Source organism: Nansenia antarctica, assembly GCF_963989245.1.
Source record: "Nansenia antarctica genome assembly, chromosome: 18".
Classification (NCBI taxonomy): Eukaryota; Metazoa; Chordata; class Actinopteri; order Argentiniformes; family Microstomatidae; genus Nansenia; species Nansenia antarctica.
Window position 1 is genome coordinate 2,256,864 of NC_137691.1, and position 18,014 is coordinate 2,274,877.

Sequence of the window (18,014 nt, forward strand, 5' to 3'; positions counted from 1 at the left end):
CTCTATCTGCTACCTGGAGCAGTTCTCAGGTGAACACTCTCTGCTCTCTGACTTTTTGCAGTGCGACGGGTCTAGAACTTTCTGCACAGGGATAGTGCCCTTGCTCAGTTGTGCACTAAACAAAATTGTTGAAATCGATAAATTCCATGACTGATTTCCATTGCGACCACATAGTACCTACCTTTCTATCTGTGTTAAGTTGATCCACCTCTCTCCTCACAGATCAGGTCCTAGCCATGTTAAGTTTGAACCACTGTAGCTCAGCTGGTTAAAATGCTTGGCCAGTAACCAGGAGGTCGTGGGTTTGAATCTCCGCAATGATGTTTTTTTCAATTTCGTTGTACCCGTACAATGACAATAAAGATCATTCATTCATTCATTCATTCATCCGTTCATCCCCCTCTCCTCCCAGATGAGGTGCTGGCCACGCGGGCGGTGCTGGTGATGGTGTGTGTGGTGTCGGTGTTGTCGGTCCTGGTCATGATACCTGCCCTGAGGTGCACCAAGCTGGTGGACGCTTCCTCTGGTCAGAAGGACCGGCTGATGTTGGCCTCTGGCGCCCTCGTACTGTGTGGAGGTGAGTACTGCACAGCCACACCCTGACCAACACACACACTCACACACACACACACACACACACACACACACACACACACACACACACACACACACACACACACACACGCATACACACACAGATACACACTGATGAACTCACTCTATACAGAAGTTGTTTACTCTGTGGTTGTAGTCATTCTAAAATTCTGGCCGCCACTGCGCATTCACATCATTCTATGGTCGAAACACATTTTGGCGCGTTTCTTGTTGATGCGTTGTTCCTGAACCCTACCGTTGACCCTCTGACAGTTCATATCGCTTGACCCTGATATACAGACGTGGACAATTGTGTTGGTACCCTTCGACGGAAAAAGAAGAACCCGCAACTTCCTCTTAAATAACATGAAACTCAATAATGGCATCCATCATTGTTTATTCTGTATTTAATAGAATCAAAATAAGAAATGATGGGATCCTTAACCTAATATTTTGTTGCACAACCTTTAGAGGCGATCACTGCAGTCAAGTGATTTCTGTGGCTCGTGAGCTTAGAATGAGAAGGTTCTATCTCCGTTTAGGGCAGTTCAGAGATATTGAGCGTCAACGTTTTTACATTCCATTATGTTTTGTGAGATGGAACCTTTGTATTTTATGAATTACTAACTCAAAAATGTCAACATTTTAAAAATAACACCACACAGGCATTAATAAACACCCGATGGATCAGATTATGTAAAAAAAACTCAATTTTGACCAAAAATTGAGATAGAACCTTATAATTCTAACGTCACAAGCTCTCAATGAGACTTCTGCACCTGTCAACAGGTAGTCTGGCCACTCCTCCTGAGCAAACTGCTCCCGCTGTTTCAGGTGTTCTCCAGACGGCATGGTCCAGCTCTTTCCATAGATGTTTGACAGGATTCAGATCAGGGTTCATCGAAGGCCACTTCAGAACAGTCCAATGTTTTGTTCTTATCCGTTCTTGGGCGCTTTTAGGTCATTGTTGTTGGGTCGTTAATGTCTTCGTCTGTGAAAGATAGAGCTGATGTTGACTTGCCAAAAAGCTCCAGTTTTGACTCGTCTGTCCAAAGGACGTTCTCCCAGAAGCATTGTGGCTTGTCGATATGCCTTCTAGCAAATTCCAGTCTGGCTTTTTTATGTTTTTCTTTCACAAAGTGGAGTCCTCCTGGGTCTTCTTCAATGCAGCCACTGTCCCTCGAAAAGCGAGGGATGGTGCGATCAGACACTGATGTACCTTTTTTCTTTTCTTTTTCTGAGTGGGGCAGTCCCACTCATATTTTTCTTTCGTTTTTTGTGACAGATATAGTGAAGATTTAGACAGGAAGGATGGGTGAGAGAGAGAGGAGGGAGGACATGCAGGATATGTCCCCGGCCGGAATCGAACCGGGGTCATAAGTGACCCGACACTGATGTACCTTGACCTTGGAGTTCAGCTTGTACCTCTTTGGAAGTTGTCCATGGCTCTTTTTCTACCATTCGTACTATCTTTCTGTTCAATCTGGGGTCGGTTCTCCTCTTGCGGCCGCATCCAGGGAGGTTGGCTACAGTCCCATGGACCTTGAACTTAATTATTATAGTAAATGTCTTCTTAAGGATGAACCCCTTGAGATGTGTCATCTCGTTTTAGAAAGGCTCCTAACATATATCACAATCATAACAACAGAAATAATAAGAGTACACTTTTGCCAAAATAAAGACAGACAAGAGACAAACAACAACAACAACAACAACAACATACATTACTAATTGAAAACATTGAAAAAACATTACATCCACAACATGGCCAAAATGTAATTATTAATAATAATATTATTATAATATGTGCAACTGTAGTCACAGGAACATCAGGCTGCTTGGAGATGGTCTTATAGCCTTTACCTTTAACGTGTTTGTCTATCATTTTCTTTCTGATCTCCTCAGACGACTCTCTCCTTTGCTTTCTCTGGTCCATGTTCAGTGTGATGCACATGATGACACCAAACAGCAGAGTGACGAGAAGGAGAAATGACTTTTCTCCATTTAAACAGACTGAATGACTGATTATAAGGTTGAAGACGTGTGTGATACCAATTAAAGAAAACAGTTACTAGTTGATACTAAAATATCATGATGATCCAATTATTTATAACATTTTCTACGGGGTACCAACAAATCTGTCCAGGCCATTTTAGAATATAATTTATCTCTTTAGCAATAATGTATCTCTTTTCACAGTTTCTTTGCTTTACTCCATGACATACCAAAGGCATGCAGGTATACATGGGAACATTGCTTTTAATTTCATCACTTTTCAGGAGGAATGAAGCGTTGTGTCAATGAGCTGTAAGGGTACCAACACATGTCCATGTCTGTATGCTCATAAACATCATTGTAATAATAATAATAATAATAATAATAATAATAATAATAATAACCTTTATTTGTATAGCGCTTTTCCTGCAAACGTTGCAGTTCAAAGTGCTCCAATCATTATATAATAATAATTTAATTATTTAGTCATTTAAAGGCGATATTAAAAAGATGGGTTTTTAGTCTTGACTTGAACATATTTGCTGAGGTTGCATCCCTAATGTAAACTGGCACAATTTGGGTGCATAAAATGAGAATGCAGCCTCACCAAAGCTCTTCTTTTGTAGAAAATCAGCGTCAGAAGACCTGAGAGCTCTATTGGGCTGATATGTTAGCAAAAGGTCTTTCAGATATTCTGGTGCTGTGCCAGTGAGAGCTTATAAAGAAGCAGAAGGATCGTGAAATCTATTCTGAACTTAACAGGAAGCCAGTGCAGAGTCTTTAAAATAGGAGTTATATGAGCTCCTCTGCTTGTAGAAGTAAATATCTAGACGTCTTAAATCAAGGCAATAGATGCTTGTTTTGTCTGACTGCACTCGTTTTAAGATATATTAAGGACATCTTGACAAGTTACATTTTCTTGCTCTGTTGGCAGATAATTTTGCTTATTTTGTGTAATATTACCCCTATTTTTTTTTCTTGTTTTTGAGAAGTGACTTTTTTGCAATGTTCCACCTCTCCACCAAAGGTCGACACTTCTTAGACCAACATGAACCTCTGTCTCTGTCTTTTCTGTGACAAACCAATGAGCATGTTGCCTGTGTTCCTCAGGTGTGTGTGACCATGTTGCCTGTGTTCCTCAGGTGTGTGTGACCCTCTTACCTGTGTTCCTCAGGTGTGTGTGACCCTCTTACCTGTGTTCCTCAGGTGTGTGTGACCCTCTTACCTGTGTTCCTCAGGTGTGTGTGGCCTGGCAGGGCTGCTGTGGTACTGGGTGGAAACCTTCTTCAGATACAGGGAGGAGGTGGGTACTATGTTGATTGATTGATTGATTGATTTTTATTTGGGTCAAAATTACAGACAGTCCATCCCAGAGGATAGCAGGTAAAAGTGTTCTGAAACACTTGTTTCCAACGTGGTCCTCGTTGGTTGACTTCAGCAAAGACAAGAACATACAACAACAACACACCTGGCCATATTCCACTAAAGGTGGCTTAATATAGCGGCGCTATAATTAAATGCGGCGCTCAGGGACCTCGAGATTGGTATTCAAGCCTCAGGTGATTCCTCGAACGAGGATCAGCCTTGTGTCATCAGTGTTCACAGAAGACAGGCTTACAAATCTTCGATATGGCCGCGTGCACGCAGACATACGCAGCCCAGAAGAGTCGATCTGTCGAAATGAAGATACTCCACTCTGCAGGGGTACTACATTTGCGCAGCATTCCGAATTATTGATTTTTATGAAGACGGAAAAATAAGATGTAAAATAGTGCAATACTGCCGCAATTAACAAGGCGAGGGAAATGGTTTGGCAAGAAATTGCTGACCGATTAAATGCGTAGGTCATACTAGCCCCAGTTATTGTTATATGTTCATATTTTAATAAATGAATATTTACTACTGTGGTGATATCAGCAGCAGGCTACAAACCGTCATATCGCCACAATGGCCTAGTGGTATCGACCGCTGCCATAGGATTTATTCGTCATTTTATATCGGTGGTTCAAATCCCTCTTCAGGCGCACTTTTTACTGCATTTCGTTGTCTGAATCTAATCTAAAATCTCATCTAAAAAAGTATGTAGGCTATAAAATTATGGTGCAGGCTAATTTACAAGAACTGACACGATTACAATGGTGTTTGAAACCTTTGCATGAAATCTTCGGTTAAATGTAAAAAAAAAAAAAATGATTGACTTAGTCAAGTCTCGAACTCGCAACCTTTGGAACTCGAGTCCGCAGCCTTAACCACTACGCCATCCAGACCGCTGTGATGACGGCTATGCAAGTTGAGACAATTACTTCTTTTTTTTTTTACACGATCTATCTATCACACTTTCAAAATATCAAATTATCTATCTATCACACAGTCAAACTATCTAATCAAACTATCTAATCTATCTATCTCGTGTGAAGTGGGAACTAATATTTCCTAAAAGACACATGAGGAACTTTCGTTCAGGGTTTAGTTTCCGCCTGTGAGCCTTTTTTGACACACGGATGACTATAGCCTGTGTTTTAGCCTGGTCGGGACCAGGCTAATTATATCTCACTCAGAAGGAGCTCAACCAAGCAGCGAATTATTTGAGCCACATTGATGGCACCGAACGCAAGCTAACATTTTCGAGGCTTAGAACTTTATCGAGGCTTAGAACTTTATCGAGCTTTGTGGAATAGGGCCCTGGAAACATACAAAGAGCAACAATACATCAGAACATACAAGACACAACCAGAATGCAGTTTGACTGTTTCAACTGACTCAACACTCAAAAAAAGTTTTTTCCCCGTCTGCTATACGGACTCTCAACACCTGACTCACTGCACTAACCCTGCCAGATGTACTGCACTTCTTTATAGTTGTAAATATTATTATTATTGATATGATTTTGTCTTGTGGTTATGTGTGTACATTGTCCATGGTGATAGTCGTGTGTAATGTGTGTATGTTAGATGTGTTTGATACTGTCGCTGTAGTGAGTTTTGTATCCGTACAAAACAGATGTCCATCAGACTGTTCATCTGTATCGACAACAAATTCCACCGACCTTGGTCGTGTGGTCATTAAACGATTCCTTAATTCGATCATTCATTCATCTAATCGCCCCCCGGCCACATCGAGAGCGGACATTCATCCGCTGACCCTCAGCGTCATTCCATCTGACCTCACTCTAATTGTCATGTTGTGATGTTGACAGTATCACAGCGTCATCGGATCAACATGATGTTGATGTTGATGAAGATCTTCTTCATGTTGTATCGTTGACTCTGTGCTGGGGCGGCTGTGGCGCAGGAGGTAGTGCCGGCGTCTATTGATCGCAAGGTCGGCAGATCGACGGTTCGAACCCCGGCTGGCCACATGTCGAAGTGTCCTTGGGCAAGACACTGAACCTCAAATTGCTCCCAGTGAGCGGGCCGGCCGGCGCCTTGCATGGTAGCTTGCCTACCTCGCCATCGGTGCGTGAACGGGTGAATGAGAGGCCGTTGTAAAGCGCTTTGGAATAAGGCCGCTATATAAGTCAGTCCGTTTACCATTTACCATTTGATGTGTCTCCCCCCCCTGTCTTTGTCTTCCAGTTGGCTTATGGGATACCTGGGATAACCTCCGACCTGGGCCTCTCCTATTGGCTGGCGGCGGGAGGCGTGGCCTGCGGGCTGACCTCGGGGACCATCGTGTTGACGGTCAGGCGTCTGTCTCGGAGGAGTGATGTCATCAGAAGGCGCCTCCACGCAGTAGCGTCTCCGGGTGCTCAGAGTGGGCTGGGCCTGACTAACAGCATCACCCTCCCTCAGCCAACCACCTACATATAAACACCAAACTCTGAGTCAACACTGTCAGGGGTTTTTCACACGTGTGGCATTGTTGGGAGTCTGGCGCTCCGTGGCCTTGTGTTCGTGGACAGGGCGTGACGTTAGAATTATAAGGTTCTATCTCAATTTTTGTCTTTTTTTTTTTTTTTACATAATCTGATCCATTACGTGTTTATTAATGCCTGTGTGGTGTTATTTTTTTAAATGTTTACATTTTTGAGTTAGTAATTCATAAAATACAAAGGTTCCATCTCACCGAACATAATGGAATGTAAAAACTTTGACGCTCAATATCTCTGAACTCCCCTAAACTGAGATAGAACCTTAGAATTCTAAACTCACGAGTGATGGAACGCAGACTCGTTGTCAATGTTGTGACTGTGTTGACCCAGTGTGCAGTGTGAAATGAAGACCTTGCCCAACATTGTTCCAATGTTCCAACATTTATGGAATGCATTATGGACTCCTGTCGCTGTTTTTACTATATGAGAGATGTGTTGTGTGTGAGTGGGCACTTCAGTCTACCTTAAGTGGACTGGGTCCAACTCAAGTTGTGAAAGACTATTTTCTTTATTAAATGTTATACCTCGATTTAAAGCAAGTTCCTATCTTGAGTCTCTACATTCAATTTGTTACGAAATAAAGTTTTTAAAAATCTATCATTTGCAAACGTTACGGTCTCAGTTAAAGTTATTCCTGCATGTGACACGTTCTAATGCTTTGGTCCTCATGTCAGCAGCCAGTCAAAATGTTCAGACTTTTCTTTTGAAACACGGAAATACATTTCAACGTTGTTGAGAATCGCAACACAAATTCGCTAGTCAAATCAGATCCCGATGTGACATGTTACAATGCTTTGGTCCTCATGTCGGGATCCGACGTAACGATCAGACTTCTCTTTCGGAAAATGTGAATACATTTCCGCGTTGTTGAAAATCAACGACACGTCGCTAGTCAACTAGCACAGCTTGTTTTGTGAGCCTGCTAACAATGTAAAGTAGTGTTCTAGTTAACTAGGTAGCAGTGGGGGATTACTCACCCAATCCATTGCGTTGTTGCAGTTGTTTGGCTTGACTAGAGAGTTTGTGTCGTGATTCTAAAGTGTTGTGTTTCAAAAGACAAGTCCGAACATTTCGATTGGTTGTCAATATGAGGACCAAAGCATTAGGACGTGTCACATATCTAGTCAGGCCATGGTGTGTGTTGTGTGTGGTAATTTCTCATAAAGTGGGTTGCGAGGAATCCAGAAGAACCCGCAGCAAAACAGATTTGTTGTCGACTCTCACAGACGCTCCTCGTTTAGAGAAGATTCCCACCGATCAGAAGCACATGGGACAAGCTCATTAATCTGAAGTGTGTGTGTGTGTGTGTGTGTGTGTGTGTGTGTGTTAATCTGAAGTGCCAGAAGGAGGAAAGGACATATAATGGTTACTCAACACGTGGGTTTATGAAACAAATCTTGGGTTCATCACAATTTTTTAATAGAGTATGTCTGCCTAACCCTGAACACTGTAAACAGAGCAAATATGTCTCAACACCAGTACTCAACTGACCATCCATGAGATAGTTTTAAATGTGTTTAAAGCTTTACAGTCTTGTTTACAATGACATTGGTTGCAAACAATGCAGTAAGACAACCCTATATTCTAGGTTCTTATGGGGAGAAGCTGTTGAACTAAATGTTATACAAGTAAGTTATAGTCTTATAATTAAATGCTGTATAAGATATAATTAATTTAGAATTCCAAAGCTGAAAAATGTATCTACCAATCCCATACTTTCCCACTGTGTGTGTGTGTGTGTGTTAAGTTATAGTTTTATAATTAAATGCTGTATACAATATAATTAATTTAGAATTCCAAAAATGAAATGTACCAATCCCAGATTTTCCCACAGTGTGTGTGTGTGTGTGTGTGTGTGTGTATGTGTGTTTATGTGTTTGTGTGCGCGTGCGTGTGTGTGTGCATGCGTGTGCGTGTGTGTAAGTGTGTGTGTGTGAGTGTGTGTGTGTGCGTGTGTGTGTGTGTTGGACATATGATCTTACAATACAAGATATCTGCCACGGTCATCAACAACATTCACCACTCAGCTGTGTTCTTGTTACGACAGTGTTGCAGATCTGAGTTCCTGGTTCAGATGTGTTTAGGTTCTCTCTGCAGGGCAGTTAACATATCAACTAGATAAAAGACTTAGTCATACTCACAACCAGTCGTCTTGCACATCTCAGGTGTGTGTGTGTGTGTGTGTGTGTGTGTGTGTGTGTGTGTGTGTGTGTGTGTGTGTGTGTGTGTGTGTGTGCGTGTGTGTGTGTCTCAGGTGTGTGTGAGATTTCACATCCTTGCTCTGGTCCCCCTAACCCCACTGATCTCTGTCTCTACACCTCTGTGTAGGTCCGACAATGACACTGACACTGACACTGCAGAAAGTACTACTAGTACTAGTTTTAAGATATGTTTTTACTTGTTTTAAGAAAAATTTGGCAAGTGAAATGTTCCTGTTCTGTTGGCAGATATATATATATTGCTTATTTTAAGTAATATTCCCCCATTTCATTGCTTTTTTTTCTTGTTTTTGGGAGCTGACTCTTCACAGTGTAGCCTTACTCTGTGGTACTCTACACTAGCTCATGTGTACACAAAAAACACCCCCCACCCCCGCGCACAACTTAATTATTAAAGGTATTAAGGGTATTACCACATTAAAGGTAATTGGTAACGGCTTTAAGAATGCCGACAAAAAGGTCGAAAGGTCGACCTGACCGTAAAGTCAACAAGTAAACCTTTAGAGATAGCAGCTGCCAGAGTGGGAATAATCTGTCTCATGGTTGTTGATTAAGTGTGCGGAAAGTACTTCCATACGACTTAATTATCAAAGGTATTAAGGGTATTACCATATTAAAGGAAATTGTTAACGGCTTTAAGAATGTCTTCAAAAAGGTTAAAAGGTGGACCTGACGGTAAAATCAACAAATAAACCTTTGGAAATAGATAGAGATAGCTCTGCGAGTGCAGGAATAATTTCATGACGTTAGAATTATAAGGTTCTATCTAAATTTTTGTCAGAATTTAGTTTTTTACATAATCTGATCCATTAGGTGTTTATTAATGCCTGTGTGGTGTTATTTTTAAAATGTTGACATTTTTGAGTTAGTAATTAATAAAATACAAAGGTTCCATCTCACAAAACATAATGGAATGTAAAAACGTTGATGCTCAATATCTCTGAACTGCCCTAAACGGAGATAGAACCTTATCATTCTAAACGGAGATAGAACCTTATCATTCTAAACGGAGATAGAACCGTATCATTCTAAACGGAGATAGAACCTTATCATTCTAAACGGAGATAGAACCTTCTCATTCTAAACGGAGATAGAACCTTATCATTCTAAACGGAGATAGAACCTTCTCATTCTAAACTCACGATTTGTCTTCTGGTTGTTGAGCAGGAACGGAGCAGGAAGTGGCACCAACACTCAAGTTGAGAGGTCAGAGGTGATGTGATGGTGTCAGAGTGTTCACTTTTAGAGTGACCTGGAGAATAATAATAATAATAATAATAATAACCTTTATTTTTATAGCACTTTTCCTGCAAACGTTGCAGCTCAAAGTGCTCCAATTATTATATAATCATCATTTAATTATTTAGTTTAGTATTTACTTTAAAGGCAATATTAAAAAGATGGGTTTTTAGTCTTGACTTGAACATATTTGCTGAGGTTGCATCCCTAATGTAAACTGGCAGTGCATTCCACAATCTGGGTGCATAAAATGAGAATGCAGCCTCACCAAATCCCTTCTTTTTGATTGATTGATTGATTGATTGAGAATGTTTATTATGTGAAGCGCATTGAGTTGCATCTTGTAAGAAATGCGCTATACAAATAAAATTTGATTTGATTTGATTTGATTTCTTTTGTACATGTGGTACACAGAGAAAACCAGCGTCAGAAGACCTGAGAGCTCTATTGGGCTGATATGCTAGCAGAAGACCTGAGAGCTCTATTGGGCTGATATGCTAGCAGAAGACCTGAGAGCTCTATTGGGCCGATATGCTAGCAGAAGACCTGAGAGCTCTATTGGGCTGATATGCTAGCAGAAGACCTGAGAGCTCTATTGGGCTGATATGCTAGCAGAAGACCAGAGAGCTCTATTGGGCTGATATGCTAGCAGAAGACCTGAGAGCTCTATTGGGCTGATATGCTAGCAGAAGACCTGAGAGCTCTATTGGGCTGATATGCTAGCAGAAGACCTGAGAGCTCTATTGGGCTGATATGCTAGCAGAAGACCTGAGAGCTCTATTGGGCTGATATGCTAGCAGAAGACCTGAGAGCTCTATTGGGCTGATATGCTAGCTAGCAAAAGGTCTTTCAGATGTGAATGTGAGAGGTGATGTGATGGTGTAAGAGTGTTCACTTCTAGACTGACCTGGAGAATGTTCCAGACCTGGAATTCCTCCGCCTGCAATTACTGAACAGCAGGGAGCAGGAGAGGTATGTGGGGGGGGGTGAAATACAGTCATGACTTCTCTCAAATAACACAGTGTGTGTGTGTGTGTGTGTGTGTGTGTGTGTGTGTGTGTGTGTGTGTGTGTGTGTGTGTGCGTGTGCGTGTGTGTGTGTGCGTGTGCGTGTGTGTGTGTGCGTGTGCGTGTGTGTGTGTGTGTGTGCGTGTGCGTGTGAGTGTGCGTGTGTGTATGAAGAGGGGGAAGATATTTTGGAAAACAGACAAATGTAATGTAGTCGCTTTGTGGATAAAGGTGTCAAACATGTAAATGTAACAGCATTACTCATGACTCTATAACGTATCGGATCTTCATAGAAAGCATAGCAACACACAAACAATGTTTTTGTTTTTTCTCTGTTTACTTTATTCTAAAAGAAACAGACAAGGAGAGTATACTTTAAATGAGATGATACATAATAATAGTGAATATTAGATAAAAGAAAAATGCATGGTAAATAAATGGAGGCAACAGAAAGACATGTTGATCTGATTACACTCAGCAAACTGGCCATGACTAGAGGAACAGGACCTGTACAGGAAACAGTGCTCTCAGCACACAACGGTACAGTACATCCTTCAAGTCAATAACAAAAAAACAACTTCTTCCATCCACACAAAAAATCATAAAAATCATACTCGACACCTAAAAACTAAAAACAGAATGCTGCGGTATATATCCTCAATCCGGGCTACTTTGAAGCAGGAGCGCACAGCTTTTAGAAAGTGTGGCTATTATATTATCATTTTGGGGAGAGATTCTCTCGAAACCTCTCTGTAGTTTTTGTCTAAAGTGGTACACTAATACAGTAGCTATACACCCACCCACGTCCAGATTTCAAACTGAATGCGATGGTTTTGTCTAAAATAGTACATTTAATGCAAGAGAGAAAAAAACAACAACAATATACATTTGATAAAAGGGGGTCGGAGCTGTATACAAAATGGCCGCCACCCGTAAAGGATGCGGCGGCACTGGTAGGATCCGTGTATAACAGTCGAAAACATACATGCACACACACACACACACACATACACGCGTGTTAAAAGGCACTGTAGTAGAACGATAATACTGTATGTAGTAGGGAGACCGTAGGATCGACACACTTCTACAAACACACCCTGAAAAGACGGCCCCCACGAGAAACAAAGACAAGACAGAAGTACAGATGTCACTTTCACTCTCTACACCTTTTCACTAATAGATAAGACTGTCGTTTTGGTTCGTTATTATGCATAATGGCTGACACTGCCCCCCGATCAGGAACTTTGTGCAACAGCGTTTATGGAAATGTTGAATATATGGATGTGGTGTACATCTAACATTTAACAACATGGGTTACACAAGCTATTGACTATTTAATCTTTATGAATTGTTGATAGTAGTAATAATAGTTCTAATCCAATTACAGTTGTTCTGTCTGCATATGTAGCACACACAGTAGGTGTTTAGTCAGAGTTTGGAGTCATAGAGAGTGTCTTTTTCTTGTAGAGTCTTTCTTGTCTTTTTTTTGTTTTCTCAGAGAGAGTGTCTCGTCTGTTGCCCCAAATCTAAAACCCGGGAAGGCCAGAGGACTACAAGTACTGCTCCCTTTTCTCTGGTGGGGTGCTTTTAACATTTGGTCTGCAATTTAAAAGGAAAAAAAACAGAGTTTCAGTAAATGTACAGTTGTATGGCACCAAGAGGCACATTTCTACCAAACCCAGAAATCATAGGATATCAGTTAAAAAGCAGAAATCAAACACAAAACAATTACACAACATCTTTACTCTAGACAGTTAAACGTTTCAGTAAAATAAAAAGATACAAGAATGACATGATGGGGGTTTATAGTAGAGGGTTCACAGGCTGTAGAAGTGAAGCCCCCCCCCCCCCCCCTTCTGATCTTAAAAAGGAGGGTCTTAAGATTACCGGCGACCGCCGCCCTCTCCTTTAAGAGTCCATATTTACAAACAGGCTCAGGATGTCGTAGTGGGTATGGAAGGAGACAAGCTCTTAAAGGGAGTGGCAGACATTTTGTTGACCCATACTTTATATACTCTATATGAGAGACTTAGAAGGTTCAGGTATATTTAGGAGGAGGGGGGAGGAAGGGGGGGACATATATGCTCTAGCGTAGACAGACGAGGGGTCCAAATTGTTCAAATCTAGGAAGGAGCAGGGGGGAAAGGGGGGGAGACAGGGAGCGGAGCTCGGACAGTCCACGAATAAAGGCGGGTAGGGGTCAGGGGTCAGTCAGGGAAACTAGTCTCACTCAACAACTCTGCCCTGAATTAGAGGAGAGAAGAAGAAGAAGAAGACAAGGCAGAGAAGAACAGTCATTAGCAGAGAGACGGGGGGGAGAGAGAGACACACACATCAAGACCGACTCACTGATCCTCACAGCAGCCCTGTGGATGTTAAAGAGTGACCGAGTGCTTGATGGGTAGGAGGAAGGAGAGTAGCAGGGGAATGAGGGGTTAATGCTACATGCTCGGTTTGGTTGCTGAGTACAGATGGTGCTAACTAACATGCAACGGTGTTAGCGAACGAGCGAGCGATGCTATGCGCTAGCAGGCTCGGTTAGTGGTTAGCGTTAGCGACTCAGTGAAGACAGTTGGTTTCAAGCGAGAAGAAGACAGCGGTTGGTTGGACAGTTAGTTGAAGTTGATGGATCGCAGCGCGGATGAGATGGTTTGTTTTTGTGATCGATGTCATTTATTTATTCTTTTTATTCCTTTTTTATTGGGTCAGGAAAGGGTTTATTGAGTTTTTAGTTCATTTTGAGTTTTCGTGTCATGTATTTAGATAGCATAGTTTGTTTCCCATTCAGCACCATGCTCAGTACTCATGGCTAGACCTAGATGCTAATGTTATGATAGCGATAGCAGTAGAAATAAATCAATAAAATAGCTAGAAACATGTACAGTATTTCACATCCAATAGCTTATTCGGTTTGAGTTGTGTGTCTTTGGATTAGGCTTTTAGGTGGTCTGGTCACGTCTGTCGTTCGGTAACGACTCTTAACGCACAGCTGCTGTTGACAGCCTGCTGATGGTCGACTCCAGGAGGCCCTTCAGACCTGTACTACCCCCAAATCCACTACCCCCCCATTACACCCCCACTCCACCCCCACTACCCTCCCCCCTCTCCCGGCACAAAGGAATACTCCACACACAAAGGCTCTACCAGGAAGAGGGGCTAGAGCGTCAGAGAGCAGGGTGCAGGGGGGAGCGGTTCTTAGAACAGTGAAAGGCCTTCCGTTATCAGGAAGAACGAGGGAGCTGTTCTTTCACTAACAACACAAATGAACGTACTGTATGACTGGAGAGCAGGGGAAGTCGGGTTTAAGGGGTTGTGGTTCGAGGTGGGGGTTGTGGTGGCAGACGTAGAGAGCCTTGGCCCGTTAACACTAGTCAACAACAGTCTAAAGAACTGTTTTACCGGCTATAAGAGCCGCCGCGGGGGTCAAATGACCATTGTCTTTAGAATGGGAAGCTGCTACTTACACACAAAGACCACTAGTTGGCACGTCTTGTAAATGAGCCTGCCTCTTACACAGAAAAACTGCTAAATATCTTTATACTAGGTTATCCTGATGTAAGGATACTGGGTGGTAGAAAGCACATATTTAGGAAAAGTCATGAAAGGAGGGTCCTGAAATGTGATCGAGTGCAAAGATAGAACAATTGTTTTACTCACTTAGTCAAAGAGTGGTCATATAGTTATTACTTGCATCAAAAGAGTTCTGCATTATAGTTTAAAAATAAATCAACTCTTTTTTTCTTTCAAGACTAAATTACAACCAACCAAACATTGCGACTGAGGAAACCAAAGTGTAATATTATAGTAGCTTAATAGGTATTGACAAATGGTAGTGTTGGTAGTTCAGTGTTTGCTTTAGCTTACAGAGGCTAGATGGATGTTGAGAATAATCGAACGTTGTAGAATAGATGAGGTTAATATGAAATGGAAACCTGTCCATTTATTATTTGTAAATATGTTTTTTTTATCGCCAGTGAAGCCCTTAGCTAGCTAGTCTGAGGTATGAGCTAAGTCTATGAGCATTGAGAGGAGTTGAGTAGATGCTTTAGATGATGATGCGTTGTATGGAGTGCAATGACAAGGCATGCTATGACGGCCATCTCTCCCTCTCTGGTTCAAACCAAATGACGACAACATCATCAACACACACACACGCTTTCCTACAGCTAAGCATGGCACACACACCTCAAAGTGCAACGTTTCACCTTCCACTCACTCACTGCAGTTCAGTTATGTTGTGCATTATTCTTTGTGTGACATACATCAACGGATGACCGTAGCATGAAGAAATTGCATTTTAACACGCCTAGTTTTTGCGATCTGTTAACACAAGACGTACAAACTGAAAGAAGCTCAGTTCAGTTGTGTTGTGTTGTGCATTCTTTAGTCAATTCTTAGAGAATTTCAGCATGTCGTTTTTTTCCACCTCAATGTAGCTTGACTGAACTTTCGGTCGGGATGTGGTTTTAATATGAACATGCTACATGCTAAGAACTGTCCTTAATATGAACATGCTACATGCTAAGAACTGTCCTTAATATGAACATGTTACACACTAAGAACTGTCCTTAATATGAACATGTTACACACTAAGCCCTGTCCTTAATATGAACATGTTACACACTAAGAACTGTCCTTAATATGAACATGTTACACACTAAGCCCTGTCCCCCCCCAAAAGTACCAGCGGAGCGCCTGTTTCTCGTCAGTGGGGTCATCGTTTTACACTCTGTGCCCCCTATGAAGAGGTCAAGGGTCGTGCAACACCCAACACTGATCACAACTGTACTAGAGGAGTGAGCAGGGCTGGTTACCCCAGCTCTGTGTCTCTACTGAAGACCCAGCTTAGCTCACCTCAGAGAGAGGCAGAGGGAACAGACTCAGACACGCAGCTCCAACCAGGAAGCAGAGGAGCGGCTTGCAACATCCCCCAAACGAGACTCAGAATGTCTGCTTTGTCTGTTTCATTTTGTTTTCCCAGTTTTTATCTGTTGTTTTATGTTTCTGGCAGCAGTTGTTGCTCCTCTCCCTCTCCCTCTCTCCTCTACTCTCCTCTCCCTCTCTCCCTCTCTTCTCCTCCCCTCCCCTCCCCTCTCCTGTTGTCTGACCACACAAGCGCCATAGTTTTATCTCCCTAAAACATCTCCTTGTGCTCTTTCACCCAGTTATTGACTCAGGATGTTGTTGTTGTTGATTTGAGATTTCGATCGGGAGCGTCAGTTTTGAGTGTGTGTCTACAGGAAATCCTTTTTTTTACGAGTGATTTTGTTTGGTTTGATTTGCATCTGTGATAAAGTGCAAAAAACAGAACTAGCAGCGGTAGCGACCGTTTTAGTGTTAGTGACTAGCAGTTGCAGTTTTAAGGCACATGAAGGTTTCACAATAAAAGTTATCATGAAGATATCCTCATAGCTAACAGGCCCAATGATATCACAGGCCTAACTATACTCCAACGCTTCTGCCCAAGAATAAGTTATGATGATTCTCACATCCGAAGGATACTTGGGGTGGACACTGTCTGTGTGTGTGTGTGTGTGTGTGTGTGTGTGTGTGTGTGTGTGTGTGTGTGTGTGTGCGTATGCGCGTATGTGCGTATGTGCTTGCATGCGCGCGCGTGTGTGTGTGTGTGTGCATGCGTATGCGCGTATGTGTGTGCATGCGTGTGTGTGTGTGTGTGTTTGGCGTAGTCTGGCTTTTAACAGGTGTAGATCAGAGTGTAGAGAGGGGGTGGAGCCAAGTGTGTCCTCTGCTCTCTGATTGGGTAGGCTGCTGGGAGGGGGGGAGGGGTTTACACGTACTCCCTGGCTGTGGAGGGCTGTGATTGGCGGTAGTACTGCTGTCCTCGCCGTACGTCATTGGAGCAGGAGCAACATAGGAAGGACCCGCCCAGGACTGTCAGGCTGGCTGCCGCCCACCCCACGACAGGGCGGAGCCAAACTCATACCTGCACAGAGGAGGAGAGGAGAGAGGGAGGAGGAGAGTGAGGAGAGGAGGGGGGAGAGAGAGAGGTGAGGAGGAAGGAGAGGAGAGGAGGAGAGGGGGGAGAGGAGAGAGTGAGGAGAGGAGGGGGGAGAGAGGGAGAGAGGAGAGAGGGAGGAGAGGGAGGGGGGAGAGAAGAGAGTAAGGAGGAGAGGAGAGGAGGAGAGAGTGAGGAGGAGTGGAGGGAGAGAGGGAGGAGGAGAGGAGAGAGGGAGAAGGAGAGGAAGGGGGAGAGAGGAGAGAGTGAGGAGAGAGGAGAGGAGGAAGGAGGAGGAGAGTGAGGAGAGGAGAGGAGAGGGAGTAGAGAGAGAGTGGGGAGTAGAGGTGGAGGAGAGAGGAGAGAGGAGGATTAATGTTAACATCCATGCAGTGACAAAATGAGTGTTTGTCTTTATCAGTATAATAATCCATCACTCACACCTGCTGTTCAATACTAAAATAATCTATGCCTTTTAATTAAAATGACCTTTTACATCAACATTCAACATGACATTTTACATGTTTGGCATTTAGCAGATGCCTTATCAATACATCTGACTAAGTATAGTGAATCATTTATCCAACATCATAGCAGGAAAAGTAATCTATGCTCAGGCCTGGGGCCATTGGCAGTCGTCATGTCGTGTGTGTGTGTGTGTCTGTGTGTGTGTGTGTGTGTGTGTGTGTGTGTGTGTGTGTGTGTGTGTGTGTGCGTGTGCGTGCGTGTGTGTGTGTGTGTGTGTGTGTGTGTGTGTGTGCGTGTGTGTGTGTGTACCTGGCATTGATGGGCGTGTTGGGGTTGAAGAACTGATAAGACACTTGAGTGGCATACCAGGACACAGACACCAACGTGCATAGACCTGGAGAGAGAGAGAGAGAGAGAGAGAGAGAGAGAGAGAGAGGGAGAGAGAGAGAGGGAGAGAGAGAGAGAGAGAGAGAGAGGGAGAGAGAGATAGAGAGAGAGAGATAGAGGGAGAGAGAGAGATAGAGAGAGGAGAGAGTAGAGGGAGAGAGAGAGGGTGAGAGAGAGAGAGGGAGAGAGAGAGAGAGAGAGAGGGAGGGAGTGGGAGAGAGAGAGAGAGAGAGAGAGAGGGAGAGGAGAGAGAGAGAGAGAGAGAGAGAGAGAGAAGG

The 18,014-nt window shown here is 43.0% G+C and overlaps 2 protein-coding genes across 2 annotated transcripts in view; one reads left to right on the forward strand and one right to left on the reverse strand.

Annotated features, from left to right (window-relative positions):
- Window positions 1-6,398, forward strand: part of LOC308173452 (claudin-16-like) — a gene marked incomplete at both ends in the record, with an annotated part of 9,332 nt that extends 2,934 nt beyond the window's left edge. The window contains 3 exons of the mRNA XM_080548485.1: window positions 413-577; window positions 3,828-3,892; window positions 6,165-6,398. Coding sequence (XP_080404611.1) covers window positions 413-577; window positions 3,828-3,892; window positions 6,165-6,398 — 464 coding nt within the window. The remainder of the gene's footprint in view (window positions 1-412; window positions 578-3,827; window positions 3,893-6,164) is intronic.
- Window positions 6,399-12,475: 6,077 nt separating this feature from the next.
- Window positions 12,476-18,014, reverse strand: part of LOC308173453 (claudin-19-like) — a gene marked incomplete at both ends in the record, with an annotated part of 13,060 nt that continues 7,521 nt past the window's right edge. The window contains 4 exon segments of the mRNA XM_080548486.1: window positions 12,476-12,524; window positions 16,718-16,847; window positions 16,850-16,869; window positions 17,659-17,743. Of these exon segments, the coding sequence (XP_080404612.1) occupies window positions 12,476-12,524; window positions 16,718-16,847; window positions 16,850-16,869; window positions 17,659-17,743 (284 nt within the window).